The 27,751-nt window shown below is 41.7% G+C and overlaps 3 protein-coding genes and 1 pseudogene across 3 annotated transcripts; 3 read left to right on the top strand and 1 right to left on the bottom strand.

Annotated features, from left to right (window-relative positions):
• LOC109727943 (transcription factor DIVARICATA-like) lies at positions 1,599-3,918 on the top strand. Its single transcript, XM_020258177.1, has 2 exons — positions 1,599-2,536; positions 2,622-3,918. The coding sequence occupies exons 1-2, from the start codon at positions 2,079-2,081 to the stop codon at positions 3,079-3,081; spliced, it is 918 nt and encodes a 305-aa protein (XP_020113766.1). The 5' UTR covers positions 1,599-2,078; the 3' UTR covers positions 3,082-3,918.
• On the bottom strand, positions 5,592-10,709 carry LOC109727942 (coronatine-insensitive protein homolog 1b-like). Its single transcript, XM_020258176.1, has 3 exons — positions 9,762-10,709; positions 7,290-7,785; positions 5,592-6,776 (listed from the first exon to the last, which is right to left on the bottom strand). The coding sequence occupies exons 1-3, from the start codon at positions 10,247-10,249 to the stop codon at positions 5,928-5,930; spliced, it is 1,833 nt and encodes a 610-aa protein (XP_020113765.1). The 5' UTR covers positions 10,250-10,709; the 3' UTR covers positions 5,592-5,927.
• On the top strand, positions 21,024-23,489 carry LOC109727941 (pentatricopeptide repeat-containing protein At2g41080). The gene has a single exon (XM_020258175.1). It carries the CDS (start codon positions 21,407-21,409, stop codon positions 23,321-23,323), a length of 1,917 nt encoding a protein of 638 aa, XP_020113764.1. The 5' UTR covers positions 21,024-21,406; the 3' UTR covers positions 23,324-23,489.
• Positions 24,104-25,587, top strand: LOC109727944 (annotated as a pseudogene).

The following is a 27,751-nucleotide window of genomic DNA, read 5'->3' as shown; positions in this document are numbered from 1 at the left end:
AAAAGTAAAAAAAAAAAAAAATTGTAGAGCTTGGTAATAATAAAAAGCTTTATGCACGATCAAGGAAACGAACGAACAGCTTAATTCCATCGACTTTGCACTAAATTTTATGCAGAGAAATAAACTTAATTTGTTGTACTTGTTAAAACTACATATATATATATATATATATATATATATATATATATATATATATATATATATATATATGTGAAGAAGAAGCCAATTAGGAACAGCCATACTGCCGACAATGTCATTATCCAACACAACGACATCTTGGTTCCAACGTGAAAGCTTGTGACGCACACGTGGCGCCTTTTTGTACTTTGAGGCAAAGATATTTTAATTTTGGGTGGGACATGCATGGAGTGGAGTACCAACTCGTTTTGTACCTATCTCTCTCCGTTGCTCGGTTGGACTCCAAAATTAACTTAAACTTTAACCTCACATTCAAGCAAATATATTCCTTGCCGAGTGCACCTGTACCCTAATGAAAATGGCAACTCAATTTGTACTTGCACAAAAATATATTTTCCCTCAATTTTGCTTTTTTTCTTTGTCTTAATAAAATACAGCCGAAATATCAATTATAATTAACAGTATATGAATAGCACAACTATATATAGGCTTTTTTAAAAAAAAATATTTAGATGTCTAGAATTTATTATTTGATGGCAATACTGTTATATATGAATTTAAAGATTAAAAAGTTTATAGTAAATATTATATATTCATCCATTATTAATAGTATTCTAGTTTGATTTCTTATAAAGTATATATGTATGTCTATTTATATATACCTACAGTATAATTTTATATATGTAAATAAAAAAAGGGGCGAAGTTATTTTACATTGTAAGAAATATATAGGAGAAGTACTTAGTAAGATGTAATCTTGTATAGGTACTATCATCTGAGTTTGCTCTACCATATTATATATATATATTTATTTACCACACCAACTTAAAATACACTATTCCTTTTATTTATTTACATAACCATTCATGGTTTTTTTTTTTTTTTTTTGGTTGTAAAACTTTAATTAGTTAAGTTTACTAGATCAAGTTGAGACAATAAAATCTGAGAGGGAAAAAAAAAGAAGAAGGAGGTATCTGCGGACTGCAGCGTAAGACGAATAATAAGTAATATTTTAATTTGAGCAATGCTATTTTATACTGACGGGCAAAACTATAAATCTTATATCACTTTATTTCATTAGCTAGTCTTATTATTTTTTTAATATAAAAATTTTTTAAAAAAATTTGTAAATTTTTGGACGGATAATATGCAAATCTAACACTTTTGTATAGGTCTGCAGCAGGTAGCAATTTTTTTTTTTTTATAAAAAAAAATGGGTAAAGTAGAGAGTTCTAGAATTAACCATGGAAAATAATATTTTGGTGGTGCGAAAATTAATATAATAATATTTCGTGCTAGGTAGATAGATGCGGTGCGGAATATTATTATATTTACACGCACGCCCCTCGAAGGGTAAGAGCGCTTTTCCTTGGTTGAGAGGCCACAAACTCCACCAAGGCCCAATCGGAGGCCACCACCACCACTCTTCTCTTCCTCCTATATATATTTTAGAATCTCAAACGGTGGAGAGAAATAGTGTGAGTAAAGTAAAAATAAAAAATTTAAAAAAAATAAAAAAAAAATAGGGGGAGGGGCCGGGGGAGGAAGAAGACAACAACAGGGAGGGTCTAGATTCATTCATTCATCCTATTCCTCCTCCTCATCCTCTTTCTCTCTCTCTCTTCCTCTCTATCTCTCTCTCTCTCTCTCTCTCTCTGTCTCTCTCTCTCTGTGTGTGTGTGTTTTTGTGTGTGTGTTTTTGTGCGCGTGCGCGTGCCCATGTCGAATATAGTGAGCCCTTTTATGAATTCTTCGAGGAGAGCAGCGTTGTGGCTCCTCCCCGGCGCCCGGGTTTCTTTTCTCTGCTGCTTGCTGCTGCATCTGCTGTAGATTGATTATTGGGAATATAGTCCGTCCGACAGAGCGCGCCCGTTCTTAATTTATCCGTAGATTGATTCGATCTGGTCTCCAGCTCCGGCTCCGGCTCCGGCTCCGGCTCCATGATGAAGGAGTCGTGGATGGAAGTGCTTCCGCCGACGCCGCCGCACCTGGCGAGTCGGTTCCTCTCGCAGAGCAGGGGCGGGGGCGGGGGCGGGGGCGGGGCGTGGACGCAGGAGGAGAACAAGGCGTTCGAGGAGGCGCTGGCGCGCTTGGACCGCGACGACCCCGACCGCTGGGCGAGGGTGGCGGCGGCGATCCCCGGGAAGACGGAGGGCGACGTCATCGCCCACTACCGGCAGCTGGAGAGCGACGTCAGCTTCATCGAGGCCGGCCTCGTCCCCTTCCCGCGCTACGCCCACGGCCCCTCCTCCGCCTTCACGCTCGACTGGGACGACGACGCCTGCTGCCGCCTCGACGGCCTCACAGACGCCTACTGCGTCGCCGCCAAGCGCTCCGCCGGAAGAGGCCCCGATCAAGAGAGGAAGAAGGGGGTCCCTTGGACCGAGAAGGAGCACAAGTATGTCCACTATGTCCTTTTTTATTATTATTGATACTGATACTGATACTGATTTAGCTAAATTTATATATACGGTTGGTTTCAGGCTGTTTCTTATGGGTCTGAAGAAATACGGCAGAGGTGATTGGAGAAACATCTCCCGCAACTTCGTCACCAGCCGGACCTCTACCCAAGTCGCTAGCCACGCTCAGAAGTACTTCATTAGGCTCAACTCGGGAGGCAAAGATAAGCGGAGATCCAGCATTCACGACATCACCACCGTCAATCTGCCCGACGATGATCGGCCCCCCTCTCCTTCCCAGCCCCCGGTAGTTACTACTATGAGCTCGAGTCCGGCTCCTTCCTCTACTGCAATTTCTGATCAGATCTCGATGATCGTTGATTCCAAGCGACACAACGAAGCAGCTACCAGCGTTCTCAACTCGTCGGTACATAGTAATCCGTTCGTTCCATCCACTACCTTTGGAATCGATCCGTATGGATTGAAATTAGAGTCGCAGGATTTGCCCAGGGGAATTCTCAATGACTCGTTTGTTGGTTGGTAACTATCAGACGACGGACGGACGCTGCGTACGCTATCGGACCACCTCTGCCCTCATGTAAACAGAAGCAACTTCCTTGTGCTATTCGTCAGCTCCTTGTCCTTGATTTGAGCGGATTACGGATTGAGGATGGAAATACTTAGTACTATATTATAAGCTTTAAGAGCCTTCCTGCTGAGAGTTTTGAAGATGGGTCTTGCATAACGTCTTGACCCTTCTTTGTGTATAAAATTCATTTCTCAGTGTAGAACAAAATGATGTGCAGGAGAGCGAAACCTTCAAAAGGGTTATTCCCCTTTCTCAAGAGCTCGGTTTCTAATAAGCGATTTGCAAAGACAGAAAATACACACAAGAGTAATACTGTGCTCATTCTTGAGAGAAGATGAGCGTAGAATATGAGAAGTGGGTGTAATATCAGCAAGAGATTTACGCAAATCACGCTATGATGGTTCTTACACGGCCTCCCAAAGGAACAGGTTACTACACTCGAATTCATCGGTCCGAGGGCTTCTCTGATCTATGCTGCGGAAGAAATTGGAGGACTCCGAATGTTTCATTTCATCGTGCACTGTTCTTGATGCACTAATTGTGTTGTCTGAGCTAGCTGATGTCTTTCAGCCTCCTGCGGATATTACGAATCAAGTCTATATTTTAGCGTTCGGGGAGAGGAATAATTGCATCGAACTATTCATCTATTTATTGTAGGTTATAGATGTAAAGATTAGTATTTCATGCCTCCTTGACCTGGTCGCATTTCTATGTTGCATTTGATTTGTTGTTTGCTTTCGCTTATCGCAAATTTATTATGAACAAATTAGTGGGTATCTATTTCTTCCCGTAGCTATTATTTTTTTAGTCAATTCATTGTGCACCGTTGCATTAATTCCCCTTCCACAACCCCATCCCCCCAACTTATTAAATTCAGCTATATCAGCTTTCATTTAAAAAACCAAAAAAAGAAAAGAAAAGAAAAGAAACTACTATACCAGAGACTTGATCAGAGGGAAACAAACTGTTTTCATATGATCAGATACTTATAGTTGCGTTCTTAATGTATGCTGTGGTTTCTACGCATGTCTATTATTATTATTCCTTTTGTGTTGGTTGCAAGCTTTTAGTAGAACTTCTCCTAGATTTCTTAGTGCTTATAAGTATCAGTGCTAATATCACTGTCTTCAGACAAACTGAGCCTGAATATTACGTTCTCTGACTATAAATGCCCACTAAAAGGATAGTAGAAGATGAGTCGGATTTCCACTTGGACAGCATCACATGCTTAATCTCGACTCCTGTTTTCTGCTGTATAGCCGGTATAAGTTGCACAATTGAGTGGATAAACTAAAGTTACCTGTATACTTGCCCATGTATAGCTAGCTATTCTCATTGACGCAAGATCCACTTTCATATAGTGGTCACGCTTTTAGAAAAATGAGTGAGATTATAAATAAAAGCGGCCTATGGCATTGTAAAAGTGTCAGTCGAATGAAATCCGAGTCCCTGTTGTGGAGATGCACGAATCTGTCTTAAATCATAACTATTTGCGGGTTTCCCCCCCCCCACCCCACCAAAAAAAAGAAAGAAAAAAACAAAAGTGGCTATTGGCACCACCATCACTTCTCTTTGTTGTTGGCAATTTCAAATTGTGCAGGGTGTTTCACAAATGACAGGCAGCAATAAACAAAAGCCCACATACTTACTGTGGCTGTTGGAGTTGGTGGCGGTTGGCGTTCCTTTAATATTCCCAAGTGCATTTCAATTGTTGCTTGCTGCTGCTGCTGCTGCTGCTGCTGCTGCAGCTTTCTGTTTGCTGTGTTTATTGCTGCAGTGGCTCCAACTATCAGAAAGTGAGGTCCCGAAAGAGAGGCCACTTGCTAATTGTACGTGCTCCGCCCAATAGATAGAGAAGAGGGAAAAGGTTCAACGCAGCAAAAGCATAGTGGTCACATCTGTTGGCTTTTTATTAGTAATTGAATGCGATTCTACCCACTTTTGTTTTGGAGCCTTGGAGGAGATGCTGCTTCCTTCAATATTATTATTTGAAGTGGTTTAACTAGGTGCACTTGCTTACCTTTTTTCAAAGAAGACCAAGCACGCCTATGCTTTCAATTTGTTGAAGTTTTGATCTGCCTTTTTGAAAGATTAAGAGGCTTCGACATTTAAAATGCTTTCCTCAACATCATCCCCATCCTTTATTCGTCAGTTCTGATTTTAATAGCTACGAATATGATCCTACAAGAGACTAGTCCATGCCCTAAAAATCTCTCTAAGAGGGGTCCCCAACCCCAAATGGTCGTTACAGTTGTAGATTTTCTCGCCGCACAAACGCGCCTCAAACAGAATCTTTCATGGAAAGCGTCAGTGCCCGCCAAAATCTAAATAAATCTTTTGTTTTCACTGCAAGAGACACCACAAGTTCAACGCCGTGTGACCTTAATTTCCAATGAGGAAACCATTATGAGCTTTACTGAATTTTTATCAGTCGACACAGAATCCAGGATGAATTTACACAAATATAGAGAAAACACTAGAGAGCGTTATGTCTGTCCATGCATTTTTCTTAGCACCCAAAAACGTACATATCTTTCTCAAATACTACAAGTAACTGAGTATCTTATTACACAACTCAGCCTATCGTTCTACTAAAATAGGTATATAGTACATTTATGCACATAATTATTGCCACAAAGACGTACCAACCAATCAGGAGTCAAAAGCACAAGAAAAAGAAAAAGGAAAAGAAAGGAGTGGGGCGGGGGCAGAAAGAAGGGAGAAAAAAAAAAAAAAAAAAAAAGGAAGAAAAGATACTGCTATAGAAATAGTTAATATAGCCTATGTATTTTATGTACACTCTATGCCGGATATAAAGGAGTCACAGATTCCGGATAGTCTAACCTCTTCCCAGCAAGAGAGTAATAGGCAAGCACCTGAGCCTGACTATCTACAAAATCTCGCCCATGATCGAGGGCAAAATTTATCATCTCCAGCAAAGATTGGCTGTGATCAGAATCACAATCAACAATCTCCGGCCAGGGATGGATAAGCTCCATGTTCCAAAAAGGCCGGGCCATGGCTAAAAGCCCGTGGCCCGTTCGAGACGCCTTGTAACCCTGGACCCATAAGTATCTCAGTAATGGCATTTCCAGCACTGCCTGGGCCAAAGCTTGCTCACTAAAGGAACAGCCTCTCAACTCCAGCTTCTGCAAATTCTTGCAGCCGCTGGCAAACTGCATCAACCCACTGTCGGATTCCCCGACATTACCCAACAGCATGTATCGGATGTCCGCGCTGTATTTCCCAACGTAACCAAGACCTATATCCGTTAGTCCTCCCGGTCTCAGATAAAATGCGAACCTTCGAAGTTTAGTGCAGCCTCTTAAGAGAGCACGAACCCCATTGTCAAGAGGCAAATCTGTAATTTTCGCTTGTTGGTCAAGCAAGACGAAGCGGAAGTCGCAAAGGTTCTTGCTGAAATTGCCGATAGATTCGAGGGCTGCATTAGTGATATCAGAGGCGTATACTGCTAGGTATTCCAGTTCGGGGCAGCCGAGAGCAATGGCAGATAACCCTACTTGTGTAACCCGACCCTCCTCATATTGGAGGCTGGGCTCGTCGGCCCCTCGCTCTATTCTGAGTCTCCGTAATCTCTTGCATGTGTTCGCGACTACTTCTAGTCCTCTATCTGCTATTGCATTCCTTACCTGTTGCAGAAAACTTACACTGAGGATTCAGTAAATGATAACAGAAAATATCTTCTCCAACTAATAAAAATCGTGGTAAAATTGTATAGCGACCTCCTCAACCATTGGCCATTTTGAAATAGACACCTCAACATTGTTATTTCTGATCGACTAATCAACTTGTGTTTGTTTTCAGTTTAGGTTATTTCCGTAGCTGAAATGAAGTGTCTGATAAAACTAACGTTTCCCTCAGCTACTTAAATGGGCTATTGCTGTCAACAAAATCCATAGTCGCACTTGAAAAGCAAGCTGTTACATTTAACAGTATCACTATTAAATTTAAATGAATCTCCAGTTCATCTAACTGTAAAATAAATAAATAAATAAATAAAATCAAAACAAGGAAAAGTCGAGGGGCAAGAATAAAATAAATAAACAAATATATAAAGCTAGGGTGTCTATTTTGTTATAGCCTGTATATGAGCGACTCTCCACACATTTTTTTACCTAAAGTCAGTCGATAACTGGCCATACCTCAAGAACTTGTAGATAGGGACACCGTTGAATCAGATTGCAATGATCCTCGGTGGTGAGAAAAGTGTACTGCAAGTCGAGCTTCTTGAGTGCCGCACACAAAGGGAAAATTATGTGCATATTAATCATCGCCATGTAAGTAAGGCCCAAGCAGCAGAGTCTTGCAGGAAAGACAACTCCGCTGTACCTATTGGCCTCTACTGGTTGATTGGCCTCTTCTGGTTGATCGCTAAAGGACCCACCCCCAAAGTCTTCTAATGCTGAGGCTGCTCGGAAAAAGCCAACTAGATCAGAAAGGTCGCAGTCGCTGATCTTCACAGAAATCAGTGACCTGCAATTTAGCGCGAGTAGCTCGAGGTCGCTTGGCACGATAGTGAGATCGGTCATGTAAAAATTTAGAGACACCAGCACAGAATTGTTGATGGCGAGTTCATGGAGCCATTCTGGACCGTTATGGGTAATTGAGCTTTCTTCCAGAAAGAGGATCCTAAGGGATCTGCTCACATAATTAGGATTAATGCATTATTTAATGCAGTAGATGAGTGATTGCCATCAAACAATAACAGACACACTATTTGCAGGAAATTGTGCTACAAAATACCATCCAAAAGGACTACAAAACAGTTCAGAAAAAGAAAGAAATGAGACAAAGAATCCAGCGCTAACTGCATGTCTGAAAAGAAACCATGTCTGCATCTCGACTGATCTATAAAGTAATATTAGATTGCTTACACAAAGTATGTACATGTGACGAACAAAGAAAATCCTATCAATCTTTTTCATTCTCTCCCTCTATAGATTCAAAGATAATGTTTTTTGCGGAAAGCAGTGCATCATAAAACCTCAGATCTCCAACTAAGGTTTTACTCAGTTTTGCTGTTCCTTTATGTCTCTGTATTTATAGATTCATAAAATGACACATCAAGAATCCTATCCTTTTTTGCATGTGCTAGCCTGATTCTGTGATTCCTATCCACTTTGAGCAAGTACAGCGCCACACTGTAGCCGGCCTCACTAAACTGAACCAGAATTGAGTTTAGCTAGAACTTTCTATGGTTGGACAAGTTTCACCAAACCCTTCATCGCCAAACTTGTATTCAATGAAGGATGAAATACAATCAACAAAAAATGAAACTAACGCATCTGTTTTACTAACATAATTCTAAAGCAAATTATAGTTGCACTGGCAACCACAACCATGATATGAAAAACAATTTCGCAGCTTGCTGTTTGACAGCACTACTCTCAAAGATGATACTACAAGACAAAAGCGAAAAATGGGAAAAAAATAAGAGAAGACATATTCATGGCTAGCTGGCTATTTTTATCCACATTTAGGCAAATCATCTAACAAAATGTTACATACCGATTGAGCATTCAAAATATGACAGACCACTTTTACAACTATCGTTGTCAATCCTACTGATCCTCGTGACAATCACCACATCCTTCATGGTTCTGTACATGAAGAATAAAAAGGAATACCTAGCTATGGTAGGAGAGGCTGAGCGGCCACCTAGAGCATAGTAATTGAAAATTTTTGTATCAACAATATAATTCTCCCTGCATGGAATGCAGAATAGTAACTCGCTGAACACATTGAAGGCAAGGCGCTGTAGTTACCATTCTTCTCACTGAAGTAATACTTATGAAGGTGCATGAATACAGATGATAAGAGAGCTAAACACAAAACTAACCGCCTCACTGTCCCAAGCCTAGTTTGAAAATTGGAATGGTTCTCTTCTCCTATTATATAACAAGCGGAATATGATCAACTTCAAAAGAAACATGGACAGCATCCGCTGAATACTTGGGCACCTAGTCTAGTTGATGGGATCCGAAAGTATTGTATCAGTAATCTGCCAACACGAGACTCTTTATCACTTTTCAACCCAATTATTTCACAGCAATCAATCCTATATCGCTCAGTCCCTCGAATCAGACAACTTATAAGGGAGATTAACAGGAAGTTAATTAGTTGCCTTCATCAAGATATAGATATATCTCAGAGGAACCACGTACGCCAAAGAAAAGAAGCACTCGAAGAAACCAAAGTCAACTGAAAAACAGGGGACATACTAATCGAGAACCAAATTACGTCTGAATGAAGGGTGAAATAGTAAAATTTAATAACTCGACCAGAAGTATCCGGATCTAAGCTATAAAAACACCATCAGCAAAACGATAAATTCTTTGAATCGAAATAAAATTCCTCATAACAGGAAAGCCCCAATTTATTGCAAGTTTTGGGGGTGCTATTCAAATCCAAACCCAAATCCAAACCCAAATCCAATTATTTGCGGAAAGAAGGAAAAAGAAAACGGAAACTATGGAGTCACCGTACTTTCTACTCAAATTCGATCCTAGCGATGAACTCAGATACTGAATCATACCAACGAACTCAAACAGGAAGAGTAGATCTTACTAAACTACTGATAGAAATAGAAATAGAGTGAAATAGAGTCACCGTACTTGCAAGAGCGCGCTATCAGCGATAGGGCGTCGGTGGAGAACCCCGAGCACTTGTCGAGCTTGAGCGACTGAAGCATGTGGCCCCGTGCCTTGACGAGCACGGCGAGGTCGGCGTCGGCGACGATCATCCGGCGCAGGTGGAGCTCCTTGAGGCAGTCGAAGGAGGCGGCGATCTCGGCGATCCAGGGCCCGGCGTATCCGCCCCAGTCCTCGGGGATGAGGTTGTACATGGCGGCGCGGGGCTTGCCCTTGAGCTTCAGCGACTCGAGCCGGGGGAAGCGGCGGCGGAGGCGCTCTGGGGCGGCGGAGTAGCACACCGCCACCGTCACGTGCTTCCGCGAGAGGGCGTCGATGCGGTGCCAGTTGCTGCACACCAGGGACGCCGCCTCCCGGTCGCGGGGGTCGTCGACGTAGCCGAGCACCAGGTCCAGCGCCGCATCCGGGGGCCAGCCGGAGCTCAGCCGCCGCTGTTCCGCCGCCGCCGCCATGGCCACTGCTTGGTGATAGAGAGCGGAAGAAGACGAAGGGAATCGAAAAAAAAAAGAAGAAGAAAGAAGGGAATCAGGGAAGCGAGAATCGGATCCGACCCTCCTCCTCCATTAGCGGAGGCGAAGAAGGTGACTCCGCCGATCTTTCTCGAATCGGCCCCGATCTTATCGGGCGATAAAGGGTGAAGAGAAGAGAGAGAGAGAGAGAGAGAGAGAGGTCGGGAATTATTTACTTCACACCTTAAGCCACAAATAAAATAATAAAAGAGTGTACATATGTGTGTGAGTGTGTGTGTGTGTGTGTCAGAGAGAGAGAGAGAGAGAGAGAGAGAGAGAGAGATGGGGGGTGGTGGGAGCGAGGGGAAGCGTTTACTTCTCGAGGATGAGAAGATCATATTACCGCACAGAATTATATTCTTTTTCATTTGTTGCGTCCATCCGTCCATGTGACGTTGATGCGGCCGAAGAACCAGAAATTTGCCGAAGCAGATACAATGCATCGCACCATTTTATTTTAGAGAGAGAAGGGGGACAAGCGCAGTGGTGGGGCCGAGGAGGTGGCATCTGAGGACGTTAATTATGGGGGTAGTGGAGTTAAAGCAATAATACTAATAATAATAATAATGAAATTAAATGAATAACAATAACACTGGCACTAATAATATAATAAGAATAATAATACCTATCGTTTTCAGAATAAGGCCCTGTTTGGATGCATAGCTAAAAAACTTCATGAAATTCAAATCCAAATCCTGTAACTACAAAAAATACGGAATCCTTTAACTACAAAAAAATTCCACAGCTTTATTTTTAAGCTGTTTGGATACAGATCATACAATTCCACAGTATTTATAACAATTAAATTTCTAAAATTTTAAAATTTAAAATTCAAAAATAAAAATTTAAAAATTAAAATTCAAAATTCAAAATTCAAAATTCAAAATTCAAAAATTTAAAAATAAAATTTTAAAAATTAAAATTCAAAATATAAAATATAAAATTAAAATTTAAAATTTAAAATTAAAAAATTAAATTAGATTTTATGTTTTAAATTTGAAATTTGAAATTTCGATTGTGAAATTTAAAATTTGAAATTTGAAACTTTAAATTTTAAATTTTAAAGTATACCATTTAAACTTTAAAATTTAAAATTTNTTGAAATTTAAAATTTAGAAATTAATACATCTTTAGGAGCCCAAAATGGTGGATTTTTTTTCCTTTGGTTAAAGTGGATTGTAAGTTTACTCCATTTTTTAGACTATAGTATAACTATACTCCAAAAATTACGTAATTTTTTTTTCTTCCAAACACTTCATAGGATTATTTTCCTACCGGCGTAGCATAGTTTAACTATGCTACGTTTTTGGAAGTATCCAAACGGGGCCTAAGTGTCAAAAAATTAGATGGTTGGTATCGAAAACCCAAGTTGAATTCTAGTTGATTCATATTTTCAGTTAAATTTATTTTTAAATAAAATAAACGAAATAGATAGCGTACTATCTATCTCTAAAAAATAATAATAATAATAATAATAATAAAAAAATAGCTAGGGTAGGGATGGAGGGGTTGATGAAGTGCGTTAATAAATGTTTTAACCAGAAGGGAAGGGAAGGGAAGGGAGGGGGCGGGGGTTAGTCTGTTATGTAAATCTGGACCGTTAAGCCGACGCCCGGTTAACATTTGCCAGCTGTGGCGCAATAACTTTTTCTCTTGACGTTGATTTTTTTGGTTTTTTTTGTTTTCTTTCGGCTCCGGTCCCTCCAGATTCTAATTTAATTTTCCAGTTCTGCACTGCTGCTGTGTGTGATGCTCGTCTCGTCACCTGTAGTTTGTAGAGTAATTAATAGTAAGAGAGTGTGGTGGCCCAGCAGCAGCAGCAGCAGCAGCAGCAGGACTGCAGGAGGAGGCGCTGCTGTGTTTTTCCCGCGGGTACGTACGTGGGATGCCGTCATTGGCTTGCCCACGTGAGAGCCTGGTGGTGGACTCGCTCGCTGGCCAAAGCGTAACGAACGATTCCCACTAATTCTTCAGAAATTGTCTTTATATTTGGACTTGTTAACAAGTAATAGTTATCACCTGGCAATCACTCATCCTCAAATCTCACCAAATTGAGCACACAAATTATAATATCGATCTTTGTGAATGAGCTTGCAATCACCAGTTCGTACGTGGTTCTCTTTCTACAGAGAGATGAAAAATAAAGTAGACTACGCTTTTTTATTCTTCTTTTTTTTTAATAGAGAGTTTTATTAGTTAAATTCCGTTATTATTTATTTATTGACAATATTTAAGTAGATTAAATATTAGATATGAATTTGATGTGTGCACCCCAAATTTAAGTGATTTTGCTAATAGCAGCGACCTAATTCTTCTGGCACTTTTGTTGCGCAAAAGATTTAATGCCTTAATAACAAATTATTATAATTAATGTTTTGTTCAGACCCAAGTAAAAAACACTACTGTATTGTCTTCATTCTAGCTGTGTATATACCAAAAACAGGTTCATGCATAAGGGCATCTCTAGCTGTGTATGTACCAAAAACAGGTTCATGCATAAGGGCATCTCTAGCTGTGTATGTACCAAAAACAGGTTCATGCATAAGAGCATCTTTTCCTCTTTCCAGTTTATTTACTATTGATTGATGTTGATGTATAAATTATCAATACATCCGTGTGTGTTGATGTATAAATTATCAATACATCCGTGTGTTTATCAATACATCCGTGTGTGTGTGTGTGTGTGTGTGTGTGTGTGTGTGTGTGTGTGTGTGTGTGTGTGTGTGTGTGTGTGTGTGTGTGTGTGTGTGTGTGTGTGTGTGTGTGTGTGTGTGTGTGTGTGTGTGTGTGTGTGTGTGTGTGTGTGTGTGTGTGTGTGTGTGTGTGTGTGTGTGTGTGTGTGTGTGTGTGTGTGTGTGTGTGTGTGTGTGTGTGTGTGTGTGTGTGTGTGTGTGTGTGTGTGTGTGTGTGTGTGTGTGTGTGTGTGTGTGTGTGTGTGTGTGTGTGTGTGTGTGTGTGTGTGTGTGTGTGTGTGTGTGTGTGTGTGTGTGTGTGTGTGTGTGTGTGTGTGTGTGTGTGTGTGTGTGTGTGTGTGTGTGTGTGTGTGTGTGTGTGTGTGTGTGTGTGTGTGTGTGTGTGTGTGTGTGTGTGTGTGTGTGTGTGTGTGTGTGTGTGTGTGTGTGTGTGTGTGTGTGTGTGTGTGTGTGTGTGTGTGTGTGTGTGTGTGTGTGTGTGTGTGTGTGTGTGTGTGTGTGTGTGTGTGTGTGTGTGTGTGTGTGTGTGTGTGTGTGTGTGTGTGTGTGTGTGTGTGTGTGTGTGTGTGTGTGTGTGTGTGTGTGTGTGTGTGTGTGTGTGTGTGTGTGTGTGTGTGTGTGTGTGTGTGTGTGTGTGTGTGTGTGTGTGTGTGTGTGTGTGTGTGTGTGTGTGTGTGTGTGTGTGTGTGTGTGTGTGTGTGTGTGTGTGTGTGTGTGTGTGTGTGTGTGTGTGTGTGTGTGTGTGTGTGTGTGTGTGTGTGTGTGTGTGTGTGTGTGTGTGTGTGTGTGTGTGTGTGTGTGTGTGTGTGTGTGTGTGTGTGTGTGTGTGTGTGTGTGTGTGTGTGTGTGTGTGTGTGTGTGTGTGTGTGTGTGTGTGTGTGTGTGTGTGTGTGTGTGTGTGTGTGTGTGTGTGTGTGTGTGTGTGTGTGTGTGTGTGTGTGTGTGTGTGTGTGTGTGTGTGTGTGTGTGTGTGTGTGTGTGTGTGTGTGTGTGTGTGTGTGTGTGTGTGTGTGTGTGTGTGTGTGTGTGTGTGTGTGTGTGTGTGTGTGTGTGTGTGTGTGTGTGTGTGTGTGTGTGTGTGTGTGTGTGTGTGTGTGTGTGTGTGTGTGTGTGTGTGTGTGTGTGTGTGTGTGTGTGTGTGTGTGTGTGTGTGTGTGTGTGTGTGTGTGTGTGTGTGTGTGTGTGTGTGTGTGTGTGTGTGTGTGTGTGTGTGTGTGTGTGTGTGTGTGTGTGTGTGTGTGTGTGTGTGTGTGTGTGTGTGTGTGTGTGTGTGTGTGTGTGTGTGTGTGTGTGTGTGTGTGTGTGTGTGTGTGTGTGTGTGTGTGTGTGTGTGTGTGTGTGTGTGTGTGTGTGTGTGTGTGTGTGTGTGTGTGTGTGTGTGTGTGTGTGTGTGTGTGTGTGTGTGTGTGTGTGTGTGTGTGTGTGTGTGTGTGTGTGTGTGTGTGTGTGTGTGTGTGTGTGTGTGTGTGTGTGTGTGTGTGTGTGTGTGTGTGTGTGTGTGTGTGTGTGTGTGTGTGTGTGTGTGTGTGTGTGTGTGTGTGTGTGTGTGTGTGTGTGTGTGTGTGTGTGTGTGTGTGTGTGTGTGTGTGTGTGTGTGTGTGTGTGTGTGTGTGTGTGTGTGTGTGTGTGTGTGTGTGTGTGTGTGTGTGTGTGTGTGTGTGTGTGTGTGTGTGTGTGTGTGTGTGTGTGTGTGTGTGTGTGTGTGTGTGTGTGTGTGTGTGTGTGTGTGTGTGTGTGTGTGTGTGTGTGTGTGTGTGTGTGTGTGTGTGTGTGTGTGTGTGTGTGTGTGTGTGTGTGTGTGTGTGTGTGTGTGTGTGTGTGTGTGTGTGTGTGTGTGTGTGTGTGTGTGTGTGTGTGTGTGTGTGTGTGTGTGTGTGTGTGTGTGTGTGTGTGTGTGTGTGTGTGTGTGTGTGTGTGTGTGTGTGTGTGTGTGTGTGTGTGTGTGTGTGTGTGTGTGTGTGTGTGTGTGTGTGTGTGTGTGTGTGTGTGTGTGTGTGTGTGTGTGTGTGTGTGTGTGTGTGTGTGTGTGTGTGTGTGTGTGTGTGTGTGTGTGTGTGTGTGTGTGTGTGTGTGTGTGTGTGTGTGTGTGTGTGTGTGTGTGTGTGTGTGTGTGTGTGTGTGTGTGTGTGTGTGTGTGTGTGTGTGTGTGTGTGTGTGTGTGTGTGTGTGTGTGTGTGTGTGTGTGTGTGTGTGTGTGTGTGTGTGTGTGTGTGTGTGTGTGTGTGTGTGTGTGTGTGTGTGTGTGTGTGTGTGTGTGTGTGTGTGTGTGTGTGTGTGTGTGTGTGTGTGTGTGTGTGTGTGTGTGTGTGTGTGTGTGTGTGTGTGTGTGTGTGTGTGTGTGTGTGTGTGTGTGTGTGTGTGTGTGTGTGTGTGTGTGTGTGTGTGTGTGTGTGTGTGTGTGTGTGTGTGTGTGTGTGTGTGTGTGTGTGTGTGTGTGTGTGTGTGTGTGTGTGTGTGTGTGTGTGTGTGTGTGTGTGTGTGTGTGTGTGTGTGTGTGTGTGTGTGTGTGTGTGTGTGTGTGTGTGTGTGTGTGTGTGTGTGTGTGTGTGTGTGTGTGTGTGTGTGTGTGTGTGTGTGTGTGTGTGTGTGTGTGTGTGTGTGTGTGTGTGTGTGTGTGTGTGTGTGTGTGTGTGTGTGTGTGTGTGTGTGTGTGTGTGTGTGTGTGTGTGTGTGTGTGTGTGTGTGTGTGTGTGTGTGTGTGTGTGTGTGTGTGTGTGTGTGTGTGTGTGTGTGTGTGTGTGTGTGTGTGTGTGTGTGTGTGTGTGTGTGTGTGTGTGTGTGTGTGTGTGTGTGTGTGTGTGTGTGTGTGTGTGTGTGTGTGTGTGTGTGTGTGTGTGTGTGTGTGTGTGTGTGNCTCTCTCTCTCTCTCTCTATATATATATATATATATATATATATATATTATTGTAGTCGGCGTGGATATGCAGGTAATTTGCAACTTGAAGTCCCTACTTGGTTGTCTGTTATCGCGGACGGCTCAACGGCTGGGTGTTAGGAGCAGTACAAGGTATCCTCACCTCCAATGAGAATAATAATAATAATAATAATAATTATTATTATTATTATTATTATTGTTGTTATTAAACTAGAATAGATAGACCTGACCGAACCAGAATTCAATCCTTTTTTAACTTTTTTTTCTGTTTTGTTATTTGAAGTGGAACTTGATGTCCTTATCATATTCAAACTTGAACTTAAGATATTTCTTACGAAAATGCCAAATGACTAGTTTGTTTTTTTTTTTAGGGACAGGTAGCACGCTATCTGCTTTGTTTATTTCATTTTGAAATAAACTTAGTTGAAAATGTGAATCAACTATGATTCGAACTTGGGTCTCGTATACCAACGACCAAGTCCTTTGGCACTTGCTCTAGAGACGGTCGGTCCAAATGACTAGTTTGTTAAAAAAAAAAAAAAAAAAAAAAACAACTCAACTAAAAGCTTATTTTAGCTATGGTTTGCTACTCCCACCAAGCCCTTTGCCACTTGCTCTAAGGACGATCGGTCCAAATGACTAATTTGTTAAAAAAAAAAACGCAACTAAAAGCTCTTTACCAGACAGTATTTAGTTTGACAATTGTTACTTCTAGCTATGATTTGCTACTCCTACTAGGAGATATGGTTGAACTATACATTGTTTAGCCAAAAATAATGTATAAAAATATCATTTACTCAAGGAATATTTATTTTTCATTCATATCCATGGAATTATAGCTATAATAATTAAGAATTGGACGATGTGTGAGAATTTTTGGGCTGTGCAAGTTTTAGTGTGAGATTTACATTCTTAATATTTTAGAGGGATTAATTGCAACGTTGGTTCCTAACATTTGTCTCGTTTTTTTACTTTGGTCCACTGTAATCTTTACTCTTTTCTAACTTCTATATTTCGTTTCAATTAGATCCTAACCATCCAGATTCTCATAAATTCTAGTCACTTCAACTCCAATAAAGCCTTACCTATTTATATAGATCACAGTCATTATCCGCTAACTCTCAGTCAATCTCGATATCTTTTTTTTTTTAAGTTTCTAAAAGAGATTTGTTTGTAAGTTCTAACTAGACTTTAATAAGAAATTTGTATACTTCAAATAGAACCGTAAGTATCATATACAAGATTGAAATGGTCATAACCATGCAGAATAATATTGAAGGCAGCGAGATTGGACTTGATGCCTTGGCAAATGAAATAAGATGTTGGGGACCAAATTTAGAAAAAATGGGTACATGTTGGAGACCACGAGTGTGATTAATTTTAGAAATTAAGAATCTGATTGTAAAAAATAAAAGAATGGTGAGTAAAATTAAAAAATTGAGTAAAGGTTGGGATCCATAGAACAATTAATCCTAACTTATAGGGTTAGTGGAAATAGCAGGGATATCGACGCTAATAATAAACTGCTTAAGATGAATAGTAATTTAATATACAGTTTGAATTGCATGCGTATATATGATGGTTTCAATTTTCACCTTTCCCCCTTTCTTTTGTACTTTTTCTTCTTATATTAAAATGTTAACAGAGGTGTCCATCCATTGGCTTTCTAAAATACGTAAGATTGTGGGGCCCACGGGCATTATTGAAAGCCAAAGACGAAAAAAAAAAAAAGAAAAAAAAAGAAAAGAAGAAAAACTGGAGATGAAGTCAATGACCAGAAACTGCCTTAATAATATGGACAAAGGAATGCCGACATACACACAAAAAAAAAAAAAAAAATTAATTTTATATCCAATCCACCTAAATATTTAGGCAAGTATTTCAAATTTTTAGTAATAAAAAAATAAAAATATAATAAAACAAAGTAAAATAATAAGTCATTTGATGGAGAGGATGCAAACTTTATGCTCAGTATAACATAATAAGTCTTTTGATGAAGAAGACAAAAAAAATGTATGGATAAAAGAAAAAAAATACAAAGTCTATCACCCAAAAAGGATTGTAGAGTTATTGCCCTGATAATTCAATAATCGCAGCCCTACTCCTAAGAATTTACAACTTTATTTTTAGGTTTTCGTAAATAAATAAAATAAGGGTGATAAAGCTACTAAAGAAATTTGGATTTTTAGATGGTAGATTTGTGGTTTTACAATAGAAAGGTGTTTGTATATCGCACTAGCATTACTCAATAAAATTGGCGGTCCCTAGAGCAAGTGGCAAAAAATTTGGTAGTTGATACCTGAGACCCCAAGTTCGAATTCTCGTTGATTCACATTTCCAACTAAGTTTATTTCTCAATGAAATATATGAAGCGGGTAGGATGCTACCTATCTCTTTAAAAAAAAAAAAAAAAAAGCATTACTCAATGGAAAAACCATAGTCAACATCATCATATATGCAATTCTCGAATAAAATTCTGAGTACTCACTATTTGGCTTAATTAGCACTAAAATAAGGGGACCTCACCCCAACCAATTGCTCATTCTGTTGACATTACAACTATATATCAAAATAGGAAAACGCTCTATTAATCCATTCAAACCAAAAAAACAAATAAATGAGAGAAATAGAAAAAATATGACAACGTACTCAAAACGTCACACATAGTACGTCTGCCACAAATTTGTCAACCGCATAATTATTTATTTGAAGGGCAAGTCCACCTAAAATTCATGTACCATACATTAACAAATAGTATATGATACAACATGATATATGGTTGTGCAATTCACTCGCTGGTGACTGCTCCTAGCGCAAGCGGTAAAGGACTTGGTGATTGATACTCGAAGTTTTAAATTCAAATTCTAATTGATTCATATTTTTACCTAAGTTTATTTCTAAAAAGAAATAAACAAAACGGTTACCATACTACTTTTCTCTAAAAAAAAAAAAAAAAAATCACTAGCTGGCGAAGAGAATGGATAACGCTAATTAAATCAAATTCACCTCACTCCTATTAATTCTAATTATTATTTACGGATGGGTAGTTGGCGTACATTCTCGAGAGCAGGTCAAGCTTTATCATCCTCCATATGTATAAGCAGAAAAAGAGACTTGGATACATATATTATTTTGTTAAACCCTTTCTCTCTCTATATATATATATTTAGTTTGCTAAATTGATATTTGATGTTGTTTTTGACTTTTGTCTTTGGAAAAAATTGAGCCGATCCAACCGTGCACGCACCTAACAGTCCTAATGGCCGAATAAAACGGAGGTCAGCTGTTCCATTAAATGTACGAATATAATTAATTCCGTCTAATTATCTTATTTTTTAAGATTTTCATTATTATTTTGTAAATCATTATACGTGTGGTTCCTTACGAAAATAAAGTTTACAAAACGTCATCAGTTTCGTGATTCAGACGTACAAAATCGTCATAATTAACCGTAGAGTTATCATTATTATAAATCAGAATACAACATGATAGTTTGTGATTGTTGGTTATTATTCAATAGGTTTACTATTTGCAACTTACAAGTTGGAATCTATAAAAAATTTTAGTGCATTTTTCTATTGCAAAATTGCAACTAGCTAGCCATTTTGATACAAGTTGCCATATATATATATATATATATATATATAGAGAGAGAGAGAGAGAGAGAGAGAGAGAGAGAGAGAGAGAGAGCTAGACTCCTATACTTTTGAAAGTACGGGAGCCTCCGTACTTGTAAGTTGTTTTTAATAATGGGACATTCGATTTGGCGATCGGTTCCGTTAGACATGATCTACGCTGTTGGAATTACCTAGAAATCAAATTTCATAATTTTTTGATTTCGTTTGCCTAGTAAACGAGTAGCTTCAAAATGAACGGCTAAAAATAAAAATCTCATAAAAAACAATAATAAAGGACTCAAATTTCAAATCGGAAGTATATATATATATATGAGTCCGGCTATGGTGCTTGTAAAAGTACCAAGTGTTTGGTGCTTGTAAATTTTTTACCGTTAGATATACGCCTTTGATCATTTTCACCCGTTAGATTATACTATTCAACCAGCCACCCACTCAACCCTAGGGGGCTCACATCATCTTAACCGCACATTTCTTAATCCAAGGGCTAAAAACTTAGAAGCACCAATAACTTTGTACTTTTAAAAGTATAGGAGCTCAATTATATTTATATATATATATATATATATATTAGTGCTATTGATTGCACCATTTTTATTTACCGTACGATTATGGCTATCTAATTGCGCTGGTTGATTAAGACGTGAGGAATGCAATTAGGTACGAGAGAGTTACAAAATGGTTTATTTGCAATCAACTTGTGCAACAAGAAATTAGTTGATTGTGCTGACACCCTTACAAAAGAGATCAGTTCCAAAATTTGAAGAACGAGTTCATGATGAGACACTCTTTTTTCTTAATTTTTTTTTTAAGAAAAAGTTGTTCTATTAACCCTATCAGGTGAGCTATTAGTGGTGCACGGAATCTACCTAGTAAAGAATATTTGCATAGCCTTCATCTCAAATTATATAAGTAGTATTATCTAATAAACTAAAAGGAATTGGAGTTGGAAGTTGCATGTCATACTTTAGTTAATGTACAAAACTAGTTCGAGTTATTATGCAGATGTACGTACTTTGTAAAAGTCAACTCGAGACAGCCAGAAAAAAAAAAAAGAAAATCTCAAATCAGCCCGGAATAGCTGTCAGAAGCGGCCAACTAAAATAAAAAAATGACATCGATGTTTATCAAATCAGCCCACAGCAAGTGCCAGAATATAGCTCTAATTTATTTGTCTCTTTCTCAAGAACCAAATTAAATAAAAAATATATATAAGAATTAGATAATTTCCTAGGGTCAGAAAATAGAAATTCTAATTGAGAGCCTATAAGGTTTCTTTGCTTGTGTTGGAGCAAGTTATCAAGAGATTTTATAGATAACAGCTGTGTTTTTTTTTTCTTTTTTTGTCCACAAAACTGTTATTTAAAGTAAAATTTATTGGATAAATTCCGACCGGCAAGACAAAAGACTGTAGGAGTTTGGAAGAAGATTAAAAGTTTTAGTACTTCTTGTGACGACGCTAATCTTATCAGCCATTCATCCATCTTATTAGTAAAAATTCAACGAACTTATAATTTTTTATTTATTTTAAAAAGTTTTAAACAGGCCAAATACCTGCTAATTTACTGTAAAAAGTAACATACCTGTGTATGCTTTTCCCCCCCCAATAGTAGTGTTATCGGCACGCACGTGTTTTTGCAACGAGCTGAGCAGGTGCGGCCTAGTCCAAACAAGAAGGCCCAAACGGTCCAAAAGTGCCCAACATGCTAATACGAAGCCCGAATGAGGCCTCACTCTCCCACTCTGTGTGTGTGTGTGTGTGACGCAAGAGTGACGCAGCTCCTTCGCCTCTGCGTCCTCTGCCTCGCGCCCGCCCCAACAACCTGTAGGCTGTAGATGTAGGCCTCCATGGAGAATCTTCTAGTAACATCCAGGTTGATTTGGGCTTGGGCCGCACATGGCCAGATCCCTCCGCAAGCTCCCCCTCCGTCCCAAGCCGCATATTAGCCCGCGCCCATGGCACCCACCCTCCTCTCATAAGCAAGAGTTCCTCCGCCTCTGCTCCAATGGCTCCCTCAGAGAAGCGCTCGGCGTGCTCCTCTCCCAGCAGTGGTCGGACCCCAACGCCTTCATCCTCGCCTCCGGCGCGGCCGCCGACCGCTTCGCCGCCAACCACCTCCTCCACGCCTACGCCGAGCACCGCGACCTGCGCTCCGCCCGGGCGCTGTTCGATAAAATGCCGAGGAGGAACGTCATGTCCTACAACATCCTCATCGGCGGGCTCGTCAAGAACGGGGACCTGGGCTCCGCGCGCGAGCTGTTCGACCGAATGCCGCAGAGGAACGTCGCCTCGTGGAACGCCGTGGTCGCGGGGCATGCCCATTTCGGATTCGACCAAGAAGGGCTGGGCTACTTTCTCGGCATGAGACGAGAGGGATTCCGCCCCGACGAGTTCGGCCTCGGCAGCGCCTTGAGATGCTGCGCCGGGTTGAAAGATGTCGTGTCGGGTCAGCAGATCCACGCCTACGTGGCGCAGTCCGGGTTGGAATTCGATATGTGTGTGGGGAGCTCCTTGGCGCACATGTACATGAGGTGCGGCTCGCTCAGGGACGGCGAGAGCGTGTTAAGAGCGCTTCCTTTTCTTAACGTGGTGTCCTGTAACACCATAATTGCCGGAAGAGCGCAGAATGGGGATTCAGAGGGAGCCGTCGAATACTTTTGCCTAATGAAGGCCGCCAGATTGGCTCCGGATGAGGTCACCTTTGTCAGCGTCGTAAGCGCCTGCTCGGATTTGGCGGCACTCGGTCCCGGCCGGCAGGCCCACGCGCAGGCCCTTAAAGCAGGGGTCTACTCGTCCTTGCCTATCAGGTGTTCGCTCGTGAGCATGTATTCGAAATGCGGGTGCCTAGATTACTCCTTGAAGGTATTTTCCGAATCATGCAGTTCGGATTTAGTGCTGTGGAGCGCGATGATTGCAGCTTATGGGTTCCACGGGCATGGGCACGCGGCGGTTCAGCTATTTAAGGAGATGATGAAGGAAGGAATTGAACCAACTGAGATCACATTCTTGAGCTTGCTCTATGCTTGCAGCCACAGCGGCTTGAAGGAACAAGGCATGGAGTTCTTCAAGCTCATGACCGAGACGTACAAATTGATGCCTAATGTTAGGCATTACACTTGCATGGTGGATCTGCTCGGGCGATCGGGGCTTCTCCAAGAAGCGGAAGCTCTCATCAAGTCGATGCCTGTTAGTGCCGATGCGGTAATTTGGAAGACGCTACTCTCGGCTTGCAAGACCCACAGGGATACAGAGATGGCGGAGAGGGTGGCGAAGATTGTTATAACTTTGGACCCGAGTGATTCTGCTCCGTACGTTCTTTTGTCGAATATTCGTGCTAATAATCAAAGATGGAGCGATGTGAGCGAGGTTAGAACAGCTATGCGGGAGAGGAGAGTGAGGAAGGAGCCAGGGATCAGTTGGGTGGAGCTCAAGGGCCAAGTGCACCTGTTCTCAACAGGGGATAGGTCCCACCCATTGCGGAGAGAGATCGAGGAGTGCTTAAAAGAAATGATTAGAAAGATGAGGCAGTGGGGGTATGTGCCGGATACTAGTATGGTCCTACATGACATGGAAGAGGAGGAGAAAGAGTTTAGTTTGGTTCACCATAGTGAGAAGCTGGCCATTGCGTTTGCTCTTTTGAGCACGCCGTCGGGAGCTACAATCCTGGTGATGAAGAACTTGCGCGTGTGCGACGATTGCCACGTCGCTATAAAGTTGATGTCGAAGATTGAGAAGCGAGAGATTGTGGTTAGAGATGTGAGTAGGTTCCATCATTTCAGAGATGGGACATGTTCCTGCCGAGATTATTGGTGACTGGAATAATGGGATGTAAAAGAGGATTATTGTAATTGTTTTACGCCTTCTTCAATTTTGATAGTGTCGAAATACGGATTTGAGAGATTGTTATTGTTTTTCTAATTTGGTGATTTATTTGCGATATCAAACATAGCAAGCTATATGTTGCTAGATTTGCTCATTACTAACTTGTGTACTCTATATGGGGATTTCAGTGTTGGTTAGTCAACTCGAGTGAAAGTTACCAATTACCGCGCACTGCAGCAAAATGGACGATTACCGACTTTTGACCGTCGGCAGGGATGCACTGCTGCAATATACAAGAGCAGAACAAAAAGCTGCAATATACAAGAGCAGAACAAAAGGAGAACGGTTGTTTACAACCTGTACTCAAAAGAACAAATGTCCCTTTTTGGAAAACTCTGTAATTAGACCAAGCAGACGATAAGAAGAATTGGCTCCTTCAGTCACCAAATAGTGAAAATGGTACAGCACATGATGTTATACATCACCTAATTATCTATTTATTAATTTCCAAGATTTGGTAAACATCCAATTTCGAAATTAATTAATAGTCCACCCCGCTTTCCTTCTTGGACCCATTTCCTCTCCTGGAGGAGGGATCAACTGTAAAGCCCAGTCTAGTGGGCCACCGCAGCCCACGGAGATACTGTATCGGTCTCTATTGAATCAGCATCCGAAATCCAAACCCGGTAACCTATCGGTCCCAAAGCCCAACGACAAGTCCGTGATTCCCAATATAAAAATCCGAAATACCGACCGTCTCTAATTTGCCTTCTCCCTCGACTCCCAGCCCCAGATTATTGTTTATTTTTATTTATTTTTGGTTTTTTGGGTTTTTCCCATACAGAGAGAGAGAGAGAGAGAGAGAGAGAGAGAGAGAGAATCAGCTCCCAAAGTGTTGTTGTTCGGCCAATCTCAATGGCCTCTCCGCATCATCATCATCACCCTCCTCCTGCTGCGTCGTCGTCGTCGTCGTCGTCGTCGTCGGGGAGGGCTCTACTGGATCTGGAGGTGACGGTGGTGTCGGCGAAGCAGCTGAAGAACGTGAACTGGAGGCAGGGCGAGCTCAAGCCCTACGCCGTGGCGTACCTGGACTCCGACCGCCGCGGCGCCACCAAGCCCGACGACGCCGGATCCACAACCGCGGCCCGTCTGGAATGGCGGCAGCGCCTCCGCCTCCTCCTCACCCTCCGCCTTCGACCCCCTCAGACCCCTCCCTCGTCTCACCCTTCGACCCACTCCACTCCAAGCCCATCCGAGGCCCAAACCCCCTCGCGCACCGCGCCTGCTCGCTCAGGACTCCTCCTCCCCCTCGATTCCTCCCCCGCCCCCTCCCCCTCCCCCGTCAAAACCCTAGAGCTCCGCCGCCCCTCCGGCCGCCCCCAGGGCAAGGTCCGCATCCGTCTCGCCGTCCGGGAGCGTCCCGACCCCAACTACCAATTCGCCCCTCCCTCCGCCTACTACTACTCCCCCGCCCCCGCCCCCGCCCCCGCCCCCGCCCGCGACTACCGCGCCTACTCTCCTCCCCCTCCGCCTCTCCCGACCTACCCCCACTCTATTCCCCCGCCCCAGTCGTCGCCGTACCCCTACGGCAGCAGCGGCACTCCTCCGATCCCTACTCCGGATACTACTCGTCCTCCGCCCCCTTCTACTCGGCACCCCCTGCTTCCCTGCCGGTCGCCCCGATGAGGCCGTACTACGACCGGCCGTCCCCCTACGGGGCCCCGTCGGCGCCCGCGGATTACGCGCAGCGGCCTTCTTCTTATGAGCAGAGGGCCAAGGGAGGGAGATCGGGGTTGGGGACGGGCCTGGCCGTCGGTGCGGTGGCAGGGGCGCTGGGAGGCCTCGCGCTAGACGAAGGGCTCAAGTACGAGGAGGAGAAGATTGCCGAGAGGGTGGAGAGCGACTTCGCTCCCAGGGATGACTACAGCGACTACCGTGCCGACTACTAGCGGGCAAAGTGCTTCGGATAAGCGCAAGTTAGCGTGAGTTTATCTAGACTAAGCATTTTATATGTTGCGCTTGCTTGTTTGTGTATATCAGTTGGTCTCTGCTTAATTTGTGTTTGATACTCGTGATTGAGAGGCAAAGTTCTTATGTTTTTATTTGATACTTAAGCTTTTAGACTTGTTACGGAATGGGAGTCCAAACTAGTTCTTCAGATCCTATTGTTCATGTTTGCTTGTTCTGCAAATTTATCAATAAGGAACGACTAATAAAGCAATAAATGGCAATGCTACATAAGTGCCTTTGGTTAAGTTTTGTCGGATAACAATTGGTGATAAATTTACACACATGCGCACGAGTGTTGCATGAGATACCATGGTGTTATGAGGTCGGTGTCTTTATCTGCTGTGTTTGTGGTTTAAAGTATATCCTTTGTGTTTGGTTCCTTTATATGGGAGGTCTTCGTGTGTTCGTTTTGATGTAACTGGTTGTACTTGTTGTGAAAAGAGAATCCAATGGTATACAGATTGCAATGTCGAGAATAGCTGGAAATCTTGAACTCTCTGACCTTCTGATGTTGTAAGGACACAGCAGATCATTTTGTTAATACTTAGGAGACAGATTGTTTTGAGGTACTGACTCTTGCTTGAGATGGCTGAATTCCCTATTTGGGCGTGAGAAGTTGACTGTATTACCTAAAGTTAGCTTATTAGGAGAATATTCTGAACTAAAACTCGTAAAAAGAACAAAATCAACTACCAGATAAAGCATGGAAACTGGCTTTAGGATTAAAGTGATAAAGTGTGCTGATTGGTTTTACGTAGCATAGTTGATTTTGTAGACGCACGATTGGATACAATTCTTGACATGCAGGATTGAAGTCTCCATTGATATGTACTCAGTTTTATCTACTTGAGTAGGGAATAGACGCCACTTTTTTTTCCCTCTTACCTTTTTTTTCTGTCCTTTTGTTGTCCTTCCCTATCGTTTTACGAGGTTATGATTGTTAGGTCCAGATCATCTTGAAACTCTTATTCAGACATCACGAGATTTATCTTGAATGATAGCAGACTTGGTTCCCCTTGTTATCATAGGACTCTCTATTAACTTTTAGTAGCAGTTGGTATGGAGCAATGACGCCAATGTTATGGAGCAATGATGCCGATTAATTATAAAGTCAGGTTCTATTTCTAACAGGGTGGAATTAAATTATCCATGATGGTGGCTGTTCGTCAGAGATGGATGCAGAAATCGTAATGGTTTATTGGCAGCACCATGGTGGTGTTCAACGTTGTGAAAATTGAAGTTGGAAAGGCTAGTAGCTACAATTATGTTTTAAATTCTGAACGCAAGATATGTTGGCTTTTGAGTATAATTCTTGGATTCAATTAGTCATGCTAATCCAACATTCCTACTTGAAAATATGTTCTTTTGCTGTGGTTATTGAAATACATTTGAGTTAAGGGAAATTATTTTATAAGGAGAACTGAATTGAGTATTCTGCTGAAATCACTGGTTTGAAGGTTTATTGGATGTTGGTCGTTCACCTGTAATAAAACATAAAAGCAACAAAATGGAGGAGCTAGAAGTCTTAGAAGTAACTGCTCTCTCGAGAAGTGAGTGCTCTGTCACTTTTGATAACTTTTTTGAGACGATGGCTATTGTTAGATTGTAATTTGGTACAGGTAATCTCAAAGCTTATGGTTACAATCAGATTGTAGTTTGGTACAGGCAATCCCAAAGCTTTTCAGAATTAAAGTTCCATTGTCAGAATACTAGCAAGGAAGAAAGAACAAATACTGCACATTTTAGTAACTTGCTTGGCTACATTATAATTATGGAAGACCAGTTTGGACTTTGGACTCGTTCTTTTATCAATCATACAGGTAAACACCGATCAATAATAGTTTTAACGTTTTAAGGCCATGACAGCTTTATCAGATTTCGGACAATCAATGCTATGATGGTATTAAATCGGTACATAATCACTACGATCTGAAAAATCAAAAAGGCTGTTGACAAGTGTCCTTTTAGCTTTTAAGTCTCCTATTTATTGCAAAAATAATCGGCGGTTTGATTGCTGTTTTATGGATTACTTAATTTTGACATATCTCTGTTATCATTTACTCCATATTTTTTCATGTGACTAAACCTTGACGGCCTCTCAAATTCCTTTAATTGATCGCCCATATTTGCTCATTCGGATCGATTGTTAACTATGCTACCGTTCCTTTAATTTGTTTTTGAGGGGATTCTTTTCATTTTTGTTAATACAAGAACATTTCAGCGAGCCACTCGTTCGACATTTGGCGGAATTAACTGATATACATACATATGTACAAGTTGGGGAGAAATAGGCGGTCATAGTTCTGTGTGTACTAGGCCTGACTTCTCTGCCAATTTGGCATTTCTGGAGCCGCGTATTACTCCATAAATTCATGAACGAATGATTTCCATCATCTTTGGGCCCCCGAG

This window comes from Ananas comosus, linkage group 23, assembly GCF_001540865.1.
Source record: "Ananas comosus cultivar F153 linkage group 23, ASM154086v1, whole genome shotgun sequence".
In the NCBI taxonomy this organism is placed as follows: Eukaryota; Viridiplantae; Streptophyta; class Magnoliopsida; order Poales; family Bromeliaceae; genus Ananas; species Ananas comosus.
The sequence above is the reverse complement of the archived record's forward strand: the minus strand, read 5'-3'. Positions and strand labels throughout refer to the sequence as shown.